Source organism: Camelus ferus, chromosome 6 (assembly GCF_009834535.1).
Source record: "Camelus ferus isolate YT-003-E chromosome 6, BCGSAC_Cfer_1.0, whole genome shotgun sequence".
NCBI lineage: Eukaryota > Metazoa > Chordata > Mammalia > Artiodactyla > Camelidae > Camelus > Camelus ferus.
This window is the reverse complement of record NC_045701.1, coordinates 983,016-999,886: the sequence shown is the minus strand read 5'-3', so window position 1 is coordinate 999,886 and position 16,871 is coordinate 983,016. Positions and strand designations below refer to the sequence as shown.

The 16,871-nt window shown below is 45.6% G+C and overlaps 2 protein-coding genes across 2 annotated transcripts in view; one reads left to right on the top strand and one right to left on the bottom strand.

Moving 5' to 3' along the window:
• Positions 1-16,871, top strand: part of LOC106728633 (putative POM121-like protein 1) — a 265,938-nt gene that overhangs the window by 53,076 nt on the left and 195,991 nt on the right. The gene's annotated exons all lie outside the window — the stretch shown is intronic.
• The window catches only part of LOC116664032 (nuclear envelope pore membrane protein POM 121C-like), an 11,365-nt gene continuing 10,554 nt past the window's right edge, over positions 16,061-16,871 (bottom strand). The window contains exons 7-8 of the mRNA XM_032480862.1: positions 16,508-16,620; positions 16,061-16,307 (exon numbers count right to left, since the gene is read on the bottom strand). Coding sequence (XP_032336753.1) covers positions 16,061-16,307; positions 16,508-16,620 — 360 coding nt within the window. The remainder of the gene's footprint in view (positions 16,308-16,507; positions 16,621-16,871) is intronic.

Sequence of the window (16,871 nt, the reverse complement as noted above, 5' to 3'; positions counted from 1 at the left end):
GTTTTTCTGGTTTGTTCTGTTTGTGGACTTATTCTAATAATGGGAAAGGGTTGCATTTTTGTACTAGGGGTTATCTTTATTATTAGAACTTTATGTGCTGTACTTGGTCCACTGTTCCTTTAGAAAGTTCTGTTGACTTCTTCAAATGAGCAGTGATGGAATTGGCATCTTTCCAGTTTTAAATTCCTTCCTCCCACCTTTCTCTTCTCCCAACATTTTTCCTTATTGTTTTCTTTATAGTTTTAAATAGACTGGTACCTGTATTACTTGATTTATCAATTTTAAATTGTGTCTCTCGTTTATAAAAGATTCAGGGAACTGGTGTACTTTGTTTTGTTTAATTTATCATTTTCATGTTAATCAAGTAATACACTTTTTAAAAACAGGTTTATTGAGGTATAATGTACGATAAATTGCAGCTATTAGAGTGTACAGTGTGGTAACTCTGACTTGTGAAAAGATCACCATAATCAAGATGGCAAACATATCCATCACCCCTAGAAGTTTCCCCAGAAGGTTGGTAATCCCTTTGTCCTGCCCCTCCTGGTCCCTCAACTTGTCCCCGGATGACTACAGAACTGCTGTGTATCACTAGACACTACTTCCCATTTTTAACATTTTTTTAATGAACGGAACACAGTATGCATTAATTTTGTAAGTCTTTTAATCAGCATATTTCTTTTGCAACTCATCCGTGTGTATCATGGATCAGAAGTTGGTTCATTTTTAGTGCCGAGCAGCGTTCCATTGCAGGGAGGTACCACGTGCTGACATTTGGGTTGTGTTCCGTTCAGGGCAGTTACACATAAAACTGCTGCAAACATTTGTGTGTTAAATCTTTAACTGTCTTTACCTTCACTAGTCTTCCCCAAAGAATTAAGGCTCTTACTGCTTCTATTTATCAGCATTCTGTGGATCAGTGAGGTGGTCAGGTTCTCTGTGGGTTAGTCACGGTATCCAGAGCCTTGCCTGAGGATCTTGTGAAAATGCACATCCTGACCCAGTAGGTCTGGGTGGGACCTGGGATTCTGCATTTTTAACCAGCTTCCAGGTGATGCTTATGCTACTGGACCACGATCACACTTTGAAGAGCAAGGCTGTAGAGCCTGAGAGTTGACGCAAGCAAGGCAGTAAATAGTGTAGTTTCTTCCTACAGGTGAAAGTAAACTACTTGTAGTGTGTGTTTTTTTTTTTTTTTAATCAGAAATGGAAATAACTACATTTGCCATTGTCAAGCAGCATTTGAAGTGCCAAGAGCTTTGTTACATCTGAAGCAGCAGTCCATAGTGGAAGTCATTACTCAGGTACATTTGTTACAATCTCCCAGACCAGTCTGCTGAGTGGGAGCGTGGGGACTTACCTCGCCAGCATCCCGTCTTCGCGTTTTCCGTAGTGAGGCTTTATTTGATTTGGAGTTTTGGTGGGAAGAGGGTGCTCTGGTGTTGGCTCTTCTTACTTTAATGACCTACACAGTCACGTACCAGAGACGGTCTGGGTTGGGGGCGTCCTGGGAAACTCGAGTCAGAACTCTAGTGTAGTCAGCTGGCTGGTACCTTGCCTCTGGTTCCTAGGGTCCCCGACTGGACCCAGTGAGCTGCGGTGTTGCTCCAGATTTCCAAGAATTAGCAGAGCACAGAGCCAGTGTACTCGTCAGAGTTCCCTAGGAGTGTCGGCATTTCCCTTTCCTCAGATACATGGTCGCAGGTCCTTTGGGATGGATGTCCTCCTCAGGGACCCTGGGTCCGGGCTGTGAGGGCTGGTGATAAGCAGTAATGGGGGCAGTGGAGACCCTGGGGCCATACCACCTGCATTCGAATTATGCCTGTACCAGGCCAGTAACAGCAGCTTCTCTACTCAGTGTCCCTGTCTGTAAAGTGGAAGTTGCGATAGTTCGATGTCATAAGACTGGTAGGAGGTTCAGGTAATGTTTGTAACATGCTTAGTCCTGTGACCACACGTAGTAAGCACTTCCAAGTATTTTGCTAGATCCACAGGTAGCAGTGAAAAAGAAAGAAGGCAGGTGGGTAAGTGGTAGGCTTGGAAGAATCAAGCAGCTTTTCTCACTTCGCACAGTGGTCACTGTCGTGACTCCTGAAGCGATGGCTCCCACTTGCGGCCCTGCAGCCCTCTGTGCGATGGGGTGAGTGTGCGTGTGGGCGTCCAGGCCTGCTCCTTTCTCAGCAGCCTTGGCTGGGCTCCAGGAGAGCCAGGGCACAGCCAGCCTGGAGGCTTTGGGCAGGAGTGGTTTTGTTTGTTTTTTGTGGTTCCTTTGAAAGTTGATGATGGCAGTGGGAGAGAATACATTAACCTGACGGTAAAGTTTTGGCTGAAATTAGGGGCCATTAGCAATTTATTATAATTTTCAGTTAAGCTTGATTTTATTTGTTCTCTTTGAATGATTTCAATAAAGTCAGACTTCTGGTATTACTCGATGGACATTTCTTTTGAAATATTTGATTTCTCTGTTTTCTGTGAGAACACTATTCAAGCAAAACCAAATTTAAAAGTAGTGTTTTTCCTTAATAACTGCACTGTTTGTATTTTTCCGGAAACATCTGAAAACCTACATTATGTGTTGCATTTACCTCAGAACTGACAGGAGACCCTCAGTTGCCTTTTCCCCACATTCCTGGCCGTCTGGCCCCAGTTGTGCCCACAGGGGTGTCCTGTGGACTCCGGGGTAGACGGGAGCCTTCCTCTGCCACTCATTTATTTTTCTCTTAAAATAGCAAAACTTTGCTTGTTTTCTTTAATTATATTTTTAGGATCATTCAAAGAATTATTCTTTGTCATACCTGGCTCATTTCCTGGTACTAACCTCAAAATAGTACGCGGTCCTGCTGGTTGCATAACGTCCTGAGTCATGATTTCTTCCTGTCGCTGTTGGGAACAGCCATTGCTCCTGGTGGTTCCTGTTTCGTTCAGTTGCACTGTTTTATACAACTGCCGTTTTGATTTTTCTTGGGTCTTTGAAACTGATAATCTGCCTTTCTAATGGTGTGTCTTACTGAGTTTCCTCTGAGATTATGAAGTGCTCCAAGTAGAAGAAATACTGCACGTAAAAACAAGCACATTAGGTAATTACGGCACTAGCATGGACTTTGAGATGGCTCATGTTTTCCTGAAAAAAATAAGTAAGAGAAACATCTTTCAGGGAAAAATTAGGCTTCTGCAGAACTTTAGGATTTATACAGTAAAGATTAAAATTTAATGACTCATTGACTACTTATTAAGCTGTTCTACTTAATCCTTTAGTAGGAAAAATTTTATAGATTGCCTTATGTAACGCTAATTTGTGTTAATTAATACTTGAAAGTACTAAGTACTGTACCGATTTAATGAGTTGAGAGTGTTAATACCATTTTCCTTGGTTTTTTTTAATATAAGGAACCCCACATTTCTTGTCATTTGTGTTATATGTAAGTTGTAATGTTAAAAACTTTTATCTCCTTGAGAAAAATGTCTTAAGTTTTTAATTGTCACATTTAAAAATAATTTTCATTACTTCCAAAAAGTAGAAGCATATTGGGGAATAGTGTTACATTCTCTAACTTCAGAATTAGGAAAAACTTTAGAAGGAGATGAATCATTTCAGCACCCCATGCCCCTAGCCCCCTCATCTCCTGGGTCAGTATGTTTGTTTTATTTCTCCTCTTCTCCTACCACTGCATTATATAAACCCTATCCTCATACTTTAAGTCATGTGGAACCTAAAATCTGGCTGTTGGACATACCCCTTTCCCTTTCCCCTTCATTTTTTACCGAGTCCAAACTCGTTCTGCTCGCCACATGACAGGCCAGTGAATTGGGAGACGAGGTGTTGGGGCAAGGAATAGCGACGTCATTCGGAAAGCCAGCAGATGGAGAGGATGGCAGGCTAACATCCTGGAGAACCATCCTGCTCCAGTCAGAATACAGGCTCCTTTTATACAAAAAAACCCCCCAAAAAACAAAAAAAAAACCCCCCAAAACCCCAAAACAAACAGGGGAGGGGGGATGTGGTTGATTGTTGCAAACTTCTTGCTGCAGGAATTCTTTGTTCTTGCAGCTGTCTGTGTAGGTCAGGCCACAGTGTCCCTGTAAACCTCCAAAAAAACAAAGGTTATTCTCTATTTTGCAACTTGCCATCTCCACGTAAGTGCAGAAATGCTGACATCCTTAAAGGTCAGAGCCCCAAGAATAGGCTTTCCTGGGTATTTCAGGCTAAAGGCAACATTGTTTTACAAAAGGTGCAGAGCGAGCAGGACTGAGCCTAGAAAACAGGGCACAGTGGTCAAAACTAAAGGAACAGATCCAGTATGGAGTCAGATCTGTTCTCCTCTATTACAATTTTATGTTATCAAAGTAAGGTTTGTTTATAGACCTCTCACGTGAAGGGAAAAGGTATATTCATTAATCAGTTTCATTTGTGTTTTTATTTCTCTCTTTTACTGACATTTTATACCACTGGAAAAATGATGCTTTTTAACTTTCTGTTGGCTTAGTGTGATTTTTAAGTATAATGTTTATTTGAGGATATTAACTAATAAAAATGTAGAGCAAAGCCTTGTCAACCCTTTGAGCAGCCACTGCCTTTGTGTGGCAGCACTAAGAACATTACCGACGACCAGGATTGTAACCTTCCCGGATTCTTTCTGTTCGGCTTCAGGCTTATGAAGTTATGTATATTACTTTTGTAATTTGCAGTTGGTTTATTCCTTTTCCCCTTCTATTCAGTCCACATTTTCAGTGCACAATTTGATGTGAAGAAAAATTCCTCCTTCCATATGTATCAAATCAATTTATCTCTATTTTTAGGGAAAAAGAAATCTAAGGCATATGAGATAACCCCTGTTTACCCTAGGATGGAATTTTCAGAAATGGGAAGTCAAAAGCGCACATATTTAAGGCCTGGGTTTGATTCTGGAGGCCCTTTAAACTCACTTTTGTGTTTTCTTTTTCTGAAGAGTCAGCTTCCAGCAGAAACTTATTAGTGAGTGTTGAAGGCTCTCTGTGTTGACCCCCATGTTCACACAGCCAGGAGAGAACAGCCCCACTCTCTTCCCGTTGCTCCCTCCAACTTAGGACCTCTGCAGTTTTTCTTTTCTCTAGAAGGCTGCACATGTTCATGTTGTTTCTTTAAAGTATTAAGTGAAAGAAGTTGATAATAAATCAAAAAGTAGAGAAAACACCAGGGTTAATGTAATGGAGACAGAAGAGGCAGGGGATAACCTTGACATCTGTCGCAGAGCGATAAGAAGGATGTTACTGATCAGCGTTGATGTGATGTTAATCTTGCTTCAGGATGGACAGTGGTGTGAATGCTGTGCTGGAAAAATACGTACAGAGTGCCTTGGAAATGTAAAGGAAGGGACTTTTGACTTGCTAGGCATTCCAGGCAGAGGACAGCTTGTACACAGGTGTGGATGGGAATGGCTTCTGGAGGTGCTTTAAGTAGTTTGGGGCTAGAACACAGAGTAGGTGTGAGAGGTTGGAGAAGAGGTTGGGCAGGTGGGCAGACTTAGTTCATCAGATGCCTCCTGTGCCATGCTGTAAGTTTGCTCTATTTTTACCCTGAATGTGGAATAAGTCATTGTACTATTTTAAATAGGGGGATAGCATGACTGCATTGTAGAAAGATTTTCCTGCAGGAAACATGGACAATGCATTGGAAGGGGCAGATTGAGGTGAAGGAGGTCCTCCTGCTGGTGAGAAATGAGGGCCTCCTCAGCAGGGGTGGCGTGCGTGCTGGCACCCTGACTCCAGTTCTTCTGGAGCACGCTGGAGGCGCAGGAAGGAGCAAGGCTCACCCACAGCACCCACCGCTTCTGGACCGCTTTGACTCTGGAGATGTGCTGGTCGGTCCAGCACAGGGATGGCAGATGCAGACAGCAGGTGGGCAGAATTTTAAAAGAGCAGCCTGAGTTCACTTCAGCAAGTATAGGTGTAATGAGATTAAATATAGATATGTGTGTATATATAACATACATATGATACATGTGCAGTTTTTTGTCGAATACAGTTTTAAAAGTGCATTCAAATGTAAGAGTTAGCATTTTAAATACTCTAAAAATGTAGGCGCCTGGTCTGTTAAGTCCAGCCCATGTGCTTGCATCCTAGTGTCTGGTTTGTTGTCCCACCACGTGAAGGATGTGTAGGAGCTCCAGGTTACAGACCCACATGGCCCTTCCAGGGGAGCTGCTGTGGGTTCTCCGTGCTGAGCACACACTAGAGCATTGCACGCCGACGCTTACGCGCTAGTACAAGGTGTGTCGGAAAGCCTAGGCGTTGTAGCAAATGAGAGGCATCGTGAAGACTTTTGTATTTTTTTATGAAAGAACTAACGTTTTATTATGCAGAAAAGCTATAAATGCATCACTTGTCGAAGTGATTGTCGCGAGGAAAATCCTGCTGAACATCAGGTGTTCTTTCCCCACCTGTACTTCTTCAGTAAACGCCTCGTGATGGAATATTTATTTTTGTCAGTGTGAAGATTACAGAAAAGCTAAGCAGACGCAATCTTAGTATCTTGTTGATTACACTCCAGAAAGAAAAAGAAATGGCAGAACATTAAGCCTAAATGCCATTTGCTATAATTACCCCGTGTGAAATGTAACTGGTAGCTGTCAAGCTTTGATTGAAACTCACTGAAGGTTAGCGCCAGCTGCATGCATTAATTGTCTCTGGGAGCAAATGCGCAAAACCGCAGCCGCCATTTGGAAGCAAGCTTTTTTGTAATTTGTTGTGAAGTATTTTACGATTGAGTTCGGATGAATGCTGCTGTAACTTCCAGTTTATTTATTTATTTTTTTTGCATCATTTCCAACAGACAAAGTCCTGTTATGTTACATCTGAGGTACTCTGTGTAAGGGGTGTTTCCATATTTCATAGTAATGAGTATTTAGAGAAAGGGAGCTTACTATTTTAAAGAAGTGTTTTGAAACATCTATCTAATAAATATTTGAATTATTAATATTTAGCTTTTTCTCCATATATGAAACCCAGTTTATACAGTGGCATTTTTTTAAGGTGGTTTGCTTGTATTAGAATCTTCATAAAGTTTATGTCTTTTGAAAAGTGTTGAAACAGACCTATTGTCTATAGCAAAGTGATGAATATTAGCTGGCGAATTTATTTGTGTACAAGTATGTTTTCGTGGGTGAATAGTTAGTGTTTGATTTGACAGCTGCCACGTACAGCGCCAGATACGCTGTACCAGCATTGTCACAGATTGAGTCTGTCTTCACATTGATCGCAGTCTGAATTGTGCAAAAACTCTATGCAGAGCCCAGACAGAATGTGTTTATTCCTTGACTCCCTGCAGGGAGCGTCTAGTGTGAGCCCCCCCCCCCCCCCCGCCCACGAGCCACAGCTGTGAAGGCGGCTGAAATTCATCGCATGACACTGAGGAACGTTGCGGTGCTGCTGGACAGTTGATGGTTGCAGTAGACGTTTGCTGCTTGTTGGCCACCTAGCATTCTCCTTTCTGAAAACACTCCAGTTTCCAGGAGGGGAACTCTGGGCCTGTTCCTGCTAGGGAGGGAGCCGGAGTCCCCCCTCCTGCCCTTGGGCACGGAACCTCGCCGCCCCTGGGTGTGGGGGCTCCCCGCAACCCCGGCCTCTCCCAGAGCACGACCCACTGTGGCCCAGCCGGGTGTCCTGACTGGTGCCTGCCCGTTGCCTTCCAGAAATCCCCCTTTCCTTACGCTAATCAGAACCAATTTCAGTTGCTTATCACCTTCACCACAATTTTAGCTGGTTAAAGACACGTATCCTTCTCAAGACTAAGGTGATACTTTGATTTCAGTGAAAGTGTCCAGTTGGTGGCAGTTTCAGACCCCATTGCTCGGAGACGGACCACACTTGCCCTGTAAACCCTGCCAGGCGATCCCTTTTCATCTTCTCTTGGTTAGTGTTTGAGACATAATTTATACAGGTCTGGATAGCAGGCTGTAAAGGTATTTGGTGGTATTTTTCTGTTGGCTGAATTATATTTAAAACTGTAGGAATCCTTCCCAGTGCCCGAGTGTTAAAAGCCAGTTAGTTACTGGATGGTGTGTATCGTAAAAGGGCAGCTGAAATAAAATGTTTCTTCAACTGATTTTTTATTTAATGTAGGTTTTTTTTTAAGAAAAGCAAGCAAAGTATGTCATTTTCTCTTCTGTAGTTTTAAAGCAATAGTTTTAGGGTTAGAAGATGACTAAACTTGAAGCGTTACATTTTAAAACTCACTCATGTAGAATAAAATTTGCCTTTATCATTGAAGACAATTGTTTTCTATAAAAATCTAAATGTTGCTGGAAGAGCTATGTATTGAAAATAAATTGCGTATTTTTTCACTCACGATGAGCTCGTGAAATGGAAAATTTGAGCATTTATATTTAGATCTGTCACTGCATGGTTTTTGTATTAGGTCACTCTCTGACCCTGTCCCATCTTTCTGCATTCAGCCCTCTGGAGAGTTAAGCATTTCTGTAGCGAATCCCTCTCTTACAAGGGAAGTTTCTCAGCTCTTGGAAAGAGTTAATTGTCTGAATCATATCACTGAATAGGATAGACCTGGGGAAAGGCTAGCGCGGCTAGCTTTTTGCTTTGTATTCATTTTTATTAATATATGCTTCTCTTCTGTTCTCTGTGCTTAGATGTATTCTACACAGTATATTATAACAATTATATGTGGATTTACCTCAGAGTACCTAGATTTGGCAATGTGTATGCTAGAAAGGTTTCAAGAGAAGACCCCGACTTTCAAAAGAAAGCTGTGAAATAGTTGCAACTGGTATATTAGCATAAACAGTAGGAACTTGGAGTTTTAAAAAATGTGTATGTGGCGTGTACAGAGCGTTACATGTTTCTCAGTGCAAGCGTGCGTGTGTGCTCTTCGTGTATTCACGGGTTTTGCGAGCGCTTGGATTCCGTCCCCTTTCTGACGTAGGAGTGAGCGATGTTGGAGCGGGCGGCACCTGGAGGGTGTCCTTGTCGTAGAAGTTGTTCCACAGGATGGGGAGGCCCGTGGGGCAGCGCTAGAGCTTAACTTAATCCGAAGTTTGGATGAGCTACTTCGTGCTTTCAAGTACAAAAGAAGGAAAACACTGTTCTGTGCGTAAACTTTTAACGGTAATGTTGCTGAGAAGAGGTTGACTCTGTGGATCTTTAGTTTTCATCTGAGTGCCTCCTCAGAGTCTGCTGGACTTGATGTTTGAAGACCAGACTGTGTGTAGTTAAAGCTGGGAGTTAGTGGGACAGATCTGTGAGTCCAGGAGTAGGAATAGGGTTCTGGGCAGGAATGTGATGTTTGTGGTGGGAGGGGCCAGACCCAGCCAACCCGCACTACTGTCCGTCCAGGAACCGGTGTGGAGAAGGTGGTAGGAGCCTTAGGGACGGGGAGCAGTCGCAGAGTAGGGAAGAGAGACAAGGAAGGGGGAAGCAGTCTCTTTTTCTGCCCCTCTGTGCTGCCTGGGGCACCCACTGCGCTGGAGAGGAGATGGCCGAACACCACCCGTGTGAGACTCGGGCTCCCTGGAACCACCGACAGCAGGAACGGGACATGGCAGTTGAACGGGTTGATCTCTTAAGCTGAAGCCACAGCAAAGGGAGAAAGACGTGCGTGCCCGCAGCAGCCTCACGTCCACTTTGCACCTGTGGGGGGTGGCGTGGGGCAAGCAGATGAGGCCCAAAGAAATTAAAAAAAAAAAAAAAGCAAGCAACTGAAAATGTACATCTGAAAACATCGGGTTATTCTGCCTGGCTGTTACAGACATTAAACAAGAACCAGACACCACCACGAAAAGGGAGCGGGTGAACAATCAAAGGGAAAGACAGGCCCCGTTTTGCGTCGTGAAGGTTTGGAGTTAAGGCTGGGTGTAAGTCGCTGACCCAGTCGTGTGGCGGGTCACTGGTTATGGCTGGGACGCTGGTTGTCCACAGTTTCACATTTGGAAGCTGGCGTACCTCCAGCGCGTGCATCGCTGACTCTGGGTCTTAGGGATGCATCGGTGGGTTAAGCTGACACTTCCTTTCCTGTTACAATACAGAGACCTGCGTCCCAGGCTGGAGGTCTGGTTTTACTCCTGATCACCTTTGTGCCTCTAAAGCGCTCTACTGAAACAGACCTGAAAGGGGACAGGTGCACACAGGGTTCCCGCAGTCTGTCACATGCTCATAGTTTCCCTAAAATCTTAATTTATTTTACAGTTTATGTAGAGTTTTCAGTCTAGCCTATAGAATATTTATATTAAACGTGTGCCTTTTAAGTTACCCATGAATAAGATATTGAAGAGGGGGAGGGAGCCCTACCTCTTCCGTCAGTTAGTGGGCGAGACGTGAGTGCCCGTGCCCTAGACACGGGGCCACGGACACCCAGCTCGGGGGCTCCTCTTACTTGTTAAAGACGAGCACTGACTTGTGTGGGGCCTGCGTTCCCTCCTGGGCGATTATTCTGTGAAATCTCATGTGACACTTGCTGTAAGGAACTCTTGCTCTGATTACAAAATCAAAGTATATGACAAACTCTTTCTTACAAAATGGCTTTTAGATGTTGTGTAATTCTTACCCATAGAGGCCAGTCACAGAGGACTTTGCTCAACAAAATTTACTACTGTAGAGGCTGCAAATGATCAAATTCTGTTTGCTTGAAACATCCTTGGAAGGTAGTCATCAGTACGTGACATTTCGTTACGCTGTCATCTCAACTTTTGCCTGTGAGCCTCACTTTCCAGTGTAGGCTTAAAGACCATTAAGCCTTCTGGCCACGGAGGTCCACGAGGCAGTGAGCACTGCCATTTGCCATCTGCCCATTTTAAGGGCCTCATCAAAATGAAAGCACAGACTGTACAAGAAAAGAAAAAAGGTTTAGTCGTTAACCAGTACATAGCCAAGCTAAGGGAGAGGCCTCGTTAACAACTGAGTTCTCAACAGCGTTTTTGGAATGTCGGAGGTGAGACAGGTTGAAAAGCCCTAGTAGCCTAGATGTGCTGCACGATGGCGTCTGAAGATGTGGGGCGCAGGCCGTCTTTCTCAGGGAATCGTGGAGGCTCAGCGTCAGTAGCCGTTCAGAGCTGACACCTTGGACCCGTGGCTTCCATAAGCAGGGTGTGACTGAAGGGCTGGTCATCAAACTGTGGTACAGATAGGTCCCCCAGCGCCCCTCTCCCAGCGAAAGTGCACACGCTCACAACGTGCGCACAGACGTCCTCAGAGCAGACGGAGGGTGGCACGTGTTATTAGGCAAAATAGGCAAAAATTGTTTCTGCTTAGGATATGAAACTAAATTCTGATAAGGGTTTCGGTACCGCAGGAAAGCCCTCCTTATCTGGGGATGGGGAGGATTTCCTCCTCAACAGTCAGGTTCCCTTTTGTTTACACCAAGGAAGCCTGCCCAGCCTGGTCAAACACAGTCTAGAATTTCCAATTTGAGACGAAGCCCTTCTAGGGGGAAAAAAAAAATAGACCAACTAACAGAGCCGAGAACAGTAATCCCCATCTTCCTCTTTTTTCATCTTTTTTTTTTTTAACATTTTTTATTGATTTATAATCATTTTACAATGTTGTGTCAAATTCCAGTGTAGAGCACAGTTTTCAGTTATACATGAACATACATATATTCATTGTCACATTTTTTTCGCTGTGAGCTACCACAAGATCTTGTGTATATTTCCCTGTGCTACACAGTATAATCTTGTTTATCTGTTCTACAACTTTGAAATCCCAGTCTGTCCCTTCCCACCCCGCACCCCTTTATATGAACAGAGAACGAAAGGGTCGTTGGGTTTACAAGGAAAATTGACAGAATGAAAGGAAAAAAAAACACGGGCCCTAAGGAAGCAGCTGATGCAGCAGCAATGATATTACAAGAAAAGGCTATTAGATTATTACTATTTTTTAAAAAGGATTACTGAAATGAAAATCTAAGAAAATACAAGTGAAGTAATCTTCCAAAATGTACAGCAAAGACCAGAAGAATGCCGGAAGAGATACGTGGGAAAGGAGTCTGTGAGGTTCGACACTTGACTTAATAGAAGTGGGAGGAAAGCAAACAAGAGAGAAGTGTGAAAACAGAAGGGAAGGCAACTCCCGGAGGCAGAGGTGACACGTGTCTTTATACGAAAAGGGCCCCTTGAGAGCCAGCACGAGTAACAGAAGCAGCTCATCCATGGGTGTGCGTTTGTGGAGGATCGGTGCTTCAGGGATGAAGAGGAGACTGTAAAAATGTTCAGAGAGGGAGAAAACAAATTGTCCATCGACGAAGAAGTGTCCAGCTGAGGGCGGCAATGTCTTCTCAGTTTTAATGGTGGATATTCTAAGTATTGCCAGCAAGATCCAAAGGGTAAACACACTTTTTTTTTAACCCAGAATTCTGTATCTGACAAACTACCACTCAGTTGTGACAGCAGAATAAAGGCGTTTTCAGGTGTACAAGGCCTGGAAAGATTGGCTTCCCGAGTACTGTTATTAGGAAGGTAGTTGGACGTGTGCTCCAGCCAAACAAAAGAATAACCAATAAGACAGCCTTGGCCTTCTGGAAATAGAGGACTCAACCTAACTGGGCATCAGAGCAAACCCAGGAATAATGGGAATAAAATAGATCCAGACGGCAATCGTTCCAAACTGGAGCCAGGAGTGTGAGACATCTGAGGGAGAGGAAGGATTGACAGCCTGGGGATGTGTTACCCCCAGCCCCCCACTCTACCAGAAAGAAAACCATTAGGAACCCCAGGAAAAACTCCTATTTTAGCCTAAATATGGGAGGAAAGGCCTTGCTTTTAAGCAGTCCATGCCAAAGAAATGGGTCCATTTAATCTTAAAACTAGAGCTTTTTTTTTTTTTTTTTTTTTTTTTTAATTTCTTGGAGTGGTCACAGGATCATGGCATTGAGTTTGTAAAGAATGAAGTGTAACGTTAGCACACCTCTTGGCCTGGCATTAAATAATATTTATACATCATAATGTGAATGCTGGTTGTTGATTTTCAACTTTTAGAACCAGTCTGTGATCAGAAAGGTTTGGTTGCTGTTTACTTCAAGATACGAATGCTGACAGCCTTGATGCTGTTAAAGGAGAAGTGTGGCTGACCCCAGGTGAGCTGCGGAAGGGCAGAGGAGAGGTGTGTGATGGCTCCAGTATCTGAGGAATTGAGACGCAGACTCAGCTTAGTGGAGCAGGGAATTTATATTCTGTATCCTTGAAATCGTAAGTAATTATAAAACGGCTAAATACTGAGAGGGACAGGTGAAGATTAATGATGATGAACTAAATTTTAATTTTTAAATCTAGGAAAATCAATAGATACTACGTCAAGTCGTTAAATCTAGAAACTTTTAGATAAGAGTGTATTATTTGGGGATACAGAGAGAACTATCAGAGGAGCAAAAAACGAGAACAGTCGGAAGTTCTCCTCTGGGGGATGGGCTCAGGGTGTGCAGGAAGGGTGCACACACATACATCCTACTGTACTATTAGATTTGTCCTACGCGTACATATTTTGAGAAGACACCAGACAGGCAGCTGGCCCCCGGGCCCGTCTGCCAAGCCCCGAAGCGCTGATTAGGGGCACGGGCTCTGGAACTGGACCACCGAAGGTACGAATCTCAGCTCCCCCACTAATTGTGGGAGGTAGTTTTCTCATTTTTAATATGAAGGTAATGGAAGTACCAGGCCACAGGGTGTCGTGAGGTCAAGTACGTAACGTACTTGCAAACAGTGCCTGGCCCCGGCAGTGGCTCTTGCCGCTTAGCCACTGGAATAGGGTCCAGGCGGCCAGTTCAGTTTACGCTCATGAGCTGGGTCACCACAGGGGGAGCACTGGGAGGCCGTGTCTGTGCTCAGCAGGGGCAATGCTGTCCTGCTGTGGTGAGGAGAGTGGGAGACCCTAGCAGCTGGGCCCGGGTTCTGGTACCTCTCATAAATGATCCCGCTGTCCCCAGGTCACCTCTCCAGGGTTAGGAACGTAACGCTACGTTGAACTGTTTCTATGGGAAGACAGATTCGAAGCAAATTGTCTCCGTTATACTAAATTTTATAGGAACATAACTAATGTAACACTAAGGTTGGCAAGTATTAAATATACAGATCGGCCTCTTTAAAGATGTTTCAAATAACTAATGTATTTTGATGGCATTTTGCAAGAATGTATTTACAGAACTGAGCAATTTGTTGAAGAGTATGAACTATATGGAATATAAACATGAAATGCTTTTAGTTTTTCTCCAGTTACTGTGTTCAGCTGAGCTTTTACAAAATCTCCTTTTTCTTTTATTAGTTCATTTCTTGATCGATCCCATCACTCCCTAGTTACCTTTGGTTGTTCATGAGTTTAGCCCAGTTTGAAGCTTCCGTCTCAGGCCCAGCCTAGAAGTGTACCTTTTTCTATTTCCAGCCATACTGGAGTAACTAGAGACCAGGTTTGCCCTTCTGCCTTAAATAACTACAAAATTGAAAATACACATGGAACAACTTTCTTCAGAGACTAGATACAGACAGCTCAGGTCCGTGATCCTGAGAGGGAAAGAACCAAACAAGCAAAGTCCTAAAATTACAGCTCTCTGCCTAGAGGCGTTTTCTAGAGAACCGGGTGAGACAGGGGGACCCCAGGCGCTTTGAGATGGTCTCTCTTGGGATGCAGTGGATTAAACAGGTGAGATACAGTCTAGGAGAGAGAGCGGCTGCACAGAACGGTAGTTGCAGAACTTGCACAGTGGTGCCCTTGAGTTTGTCACTATTAAGATGCACTCACACAGAGTAAAACTCTGCAAGGCCCGATGAAGGAATAACCAGGTATACTGTAAGGAGACTTACCCCCAGACCCTCACACAAGAGAGACTGGGGAAAGCTGCAGCCTCTTGAGTAGCAGGGTGGAGACGCTCTGTAGGACACGATGTGAGTTAAGTAGCTATCCAGAATGGTTGTGCGAGTAGGGCCCAAACTAACCCTAACGTAATGAGTTCTCTAAACCTGCCCTAACAAAGCTTAACGACAAGCCTAGTGAGGGTCCACCTGCACTGCAAAGAACTAACTGTCTGTGGGCCACGGGCCCAACGTGCTGTAAAGGGAAACAGCAGAATGCAGTACACAGCACATCAAACAATGTCTGGCAATCAATCCGAAATTTATACACAGGATGAAGCAGAAGAAGAAACACGTGACGTAGGGGGAGAAACCGTGACTAGATAGAAGCAGATACAGCAGAGATGGTGGAACTTGCAGAAAAAGACTTCAAAACGACTTTATATTTGTGCTCAAGGATATTTAAAATGAAAATGTACGTAAGGAGAGAGCTAGAAGGTGTAAAAGAGAACCGCCTGGAACTCCTAGGGCTAAAAATCGGTCCCTGAAATGAAAAAAACTGCTGGGCGGAATTAACTGCAGACTAGATGCTGCAGAAGGGAAGTTTGGTGCATTTGACAACACAGAAGTAGAAATTGCCAAAACCAAAGCCCAAGAGAAAACTTGGGGCAGCATCAAGTGGTCTGACAGAATATAGTGAAGGTCTCAGTGCTCACAGTCAAGGTGGGGAAAGAACAATACTAAAAAAAAAAAAAAAAAAAGACCCGTCCTGTACAGTTAGTTCCGTGAGAGCTCTGGGCTCCCCCCCTCCAATCCGCAGGCTCCAGGAGATCCGGAAGCACCAGAGGGTGGAGGGGGGGATGGGGGCGCATCCGCATGTGTGCAGCCCTGGGTCCCTGTGTGTCTGCTGCACAGGGAGGGTCCCACAGGGCCCTGTGCACGTGCGCATTATTTGCTCACAAGGTTCTAGAGCCACGTCCTAGCAACAGACCAAACAGTGTGCTCTTGGCCTTCAGCAGAATTGGCAGTGAAGGACAGCGCTCAGAGTCCTGCTCTCTGCCCTTGACCTTACCTAAGTGCCCTATGGGCGACTACCTGAGCACACCCTGCCCCTCAGCCCCGCCCCGAGCCCTGGGGGGCCGGCACCTGCCGCCAGGGCCCGGCCACCTCCAGCCCGCTCCCCGCCATCGCCGACTGCCCCTGGCCGGCCCGGGTCACCTGGCTCTCCACCAGCTGCTGGCCGCTGGCAGGCCAGCCTACAGGTGTCCCATGACTTTACATCGACGCCTTGTAACAGCGCTTCACAGAAGATGCTCCCTGCTCCCGCGGACCCTGCGCTCCTTGCTGGGCGTCCTCAGCTCCACCTGTAGTCTGGTCCGTCGGAGGAGGGCCGTGCTGCGCGCCGAGACCTCCACGCTGTCCTGCAGCTCAGCGTCTCCAGCGGGCACAGCCACCGTCTGTGCAGTGAGGGAACAGCCCCGCACTCCTGCGTGCCCGCAACGCCCGGGTGTGCCCTGGACTCGTGCAGGGAGGCGGTGTCGAGGGCCCCTGGTGAGAGCGGGAAAGGGTTGGCCAAGGAAGACCTGGCAGTCCCAGAGGGGGAAGATCAGAGGAGCCCGGATGGCACCAGGGGTGAAGAACCCGAGAGAGGCCCCGTTTCTTTCATTCCGAGGCCCGGGTCTCTGCAGAGGAACCTCTGTGCCAACAACTCAGAAGACGTCTGCGTGGAGAAACCCCAGACCTCTTGCGTGAGCTCCTGCCCCCGGAGAGATGCCATCAACAGCTCGTACAGCTCCTCCCAGGGTTCCCCGCCAGTGCGGAGGAAGAGGGGTCCCGCACGCAGCGGACTGCCCCCGAAACCCTTGAAGAAATCGAGGAAGGAGAGCCCCAGCCTCCCGCTGAAGCTCCGGTGGTCTCACCGCAGACGAACTGGCCCGACAGGGATGCAGACACAGCCAGAGGGCCGAGGGGAACCGAGGGGAACACATCCGATGGTCCCAGGCCCCGAAGATGCAGGTTTTCTCTGCTGCCACACAGGCGAGGGGAGCCCCTGAGGCTGCCCCCACCCCCTGAACTGGTTCCCGAGTCACCTCGGAAGACCTCAACGTGAGA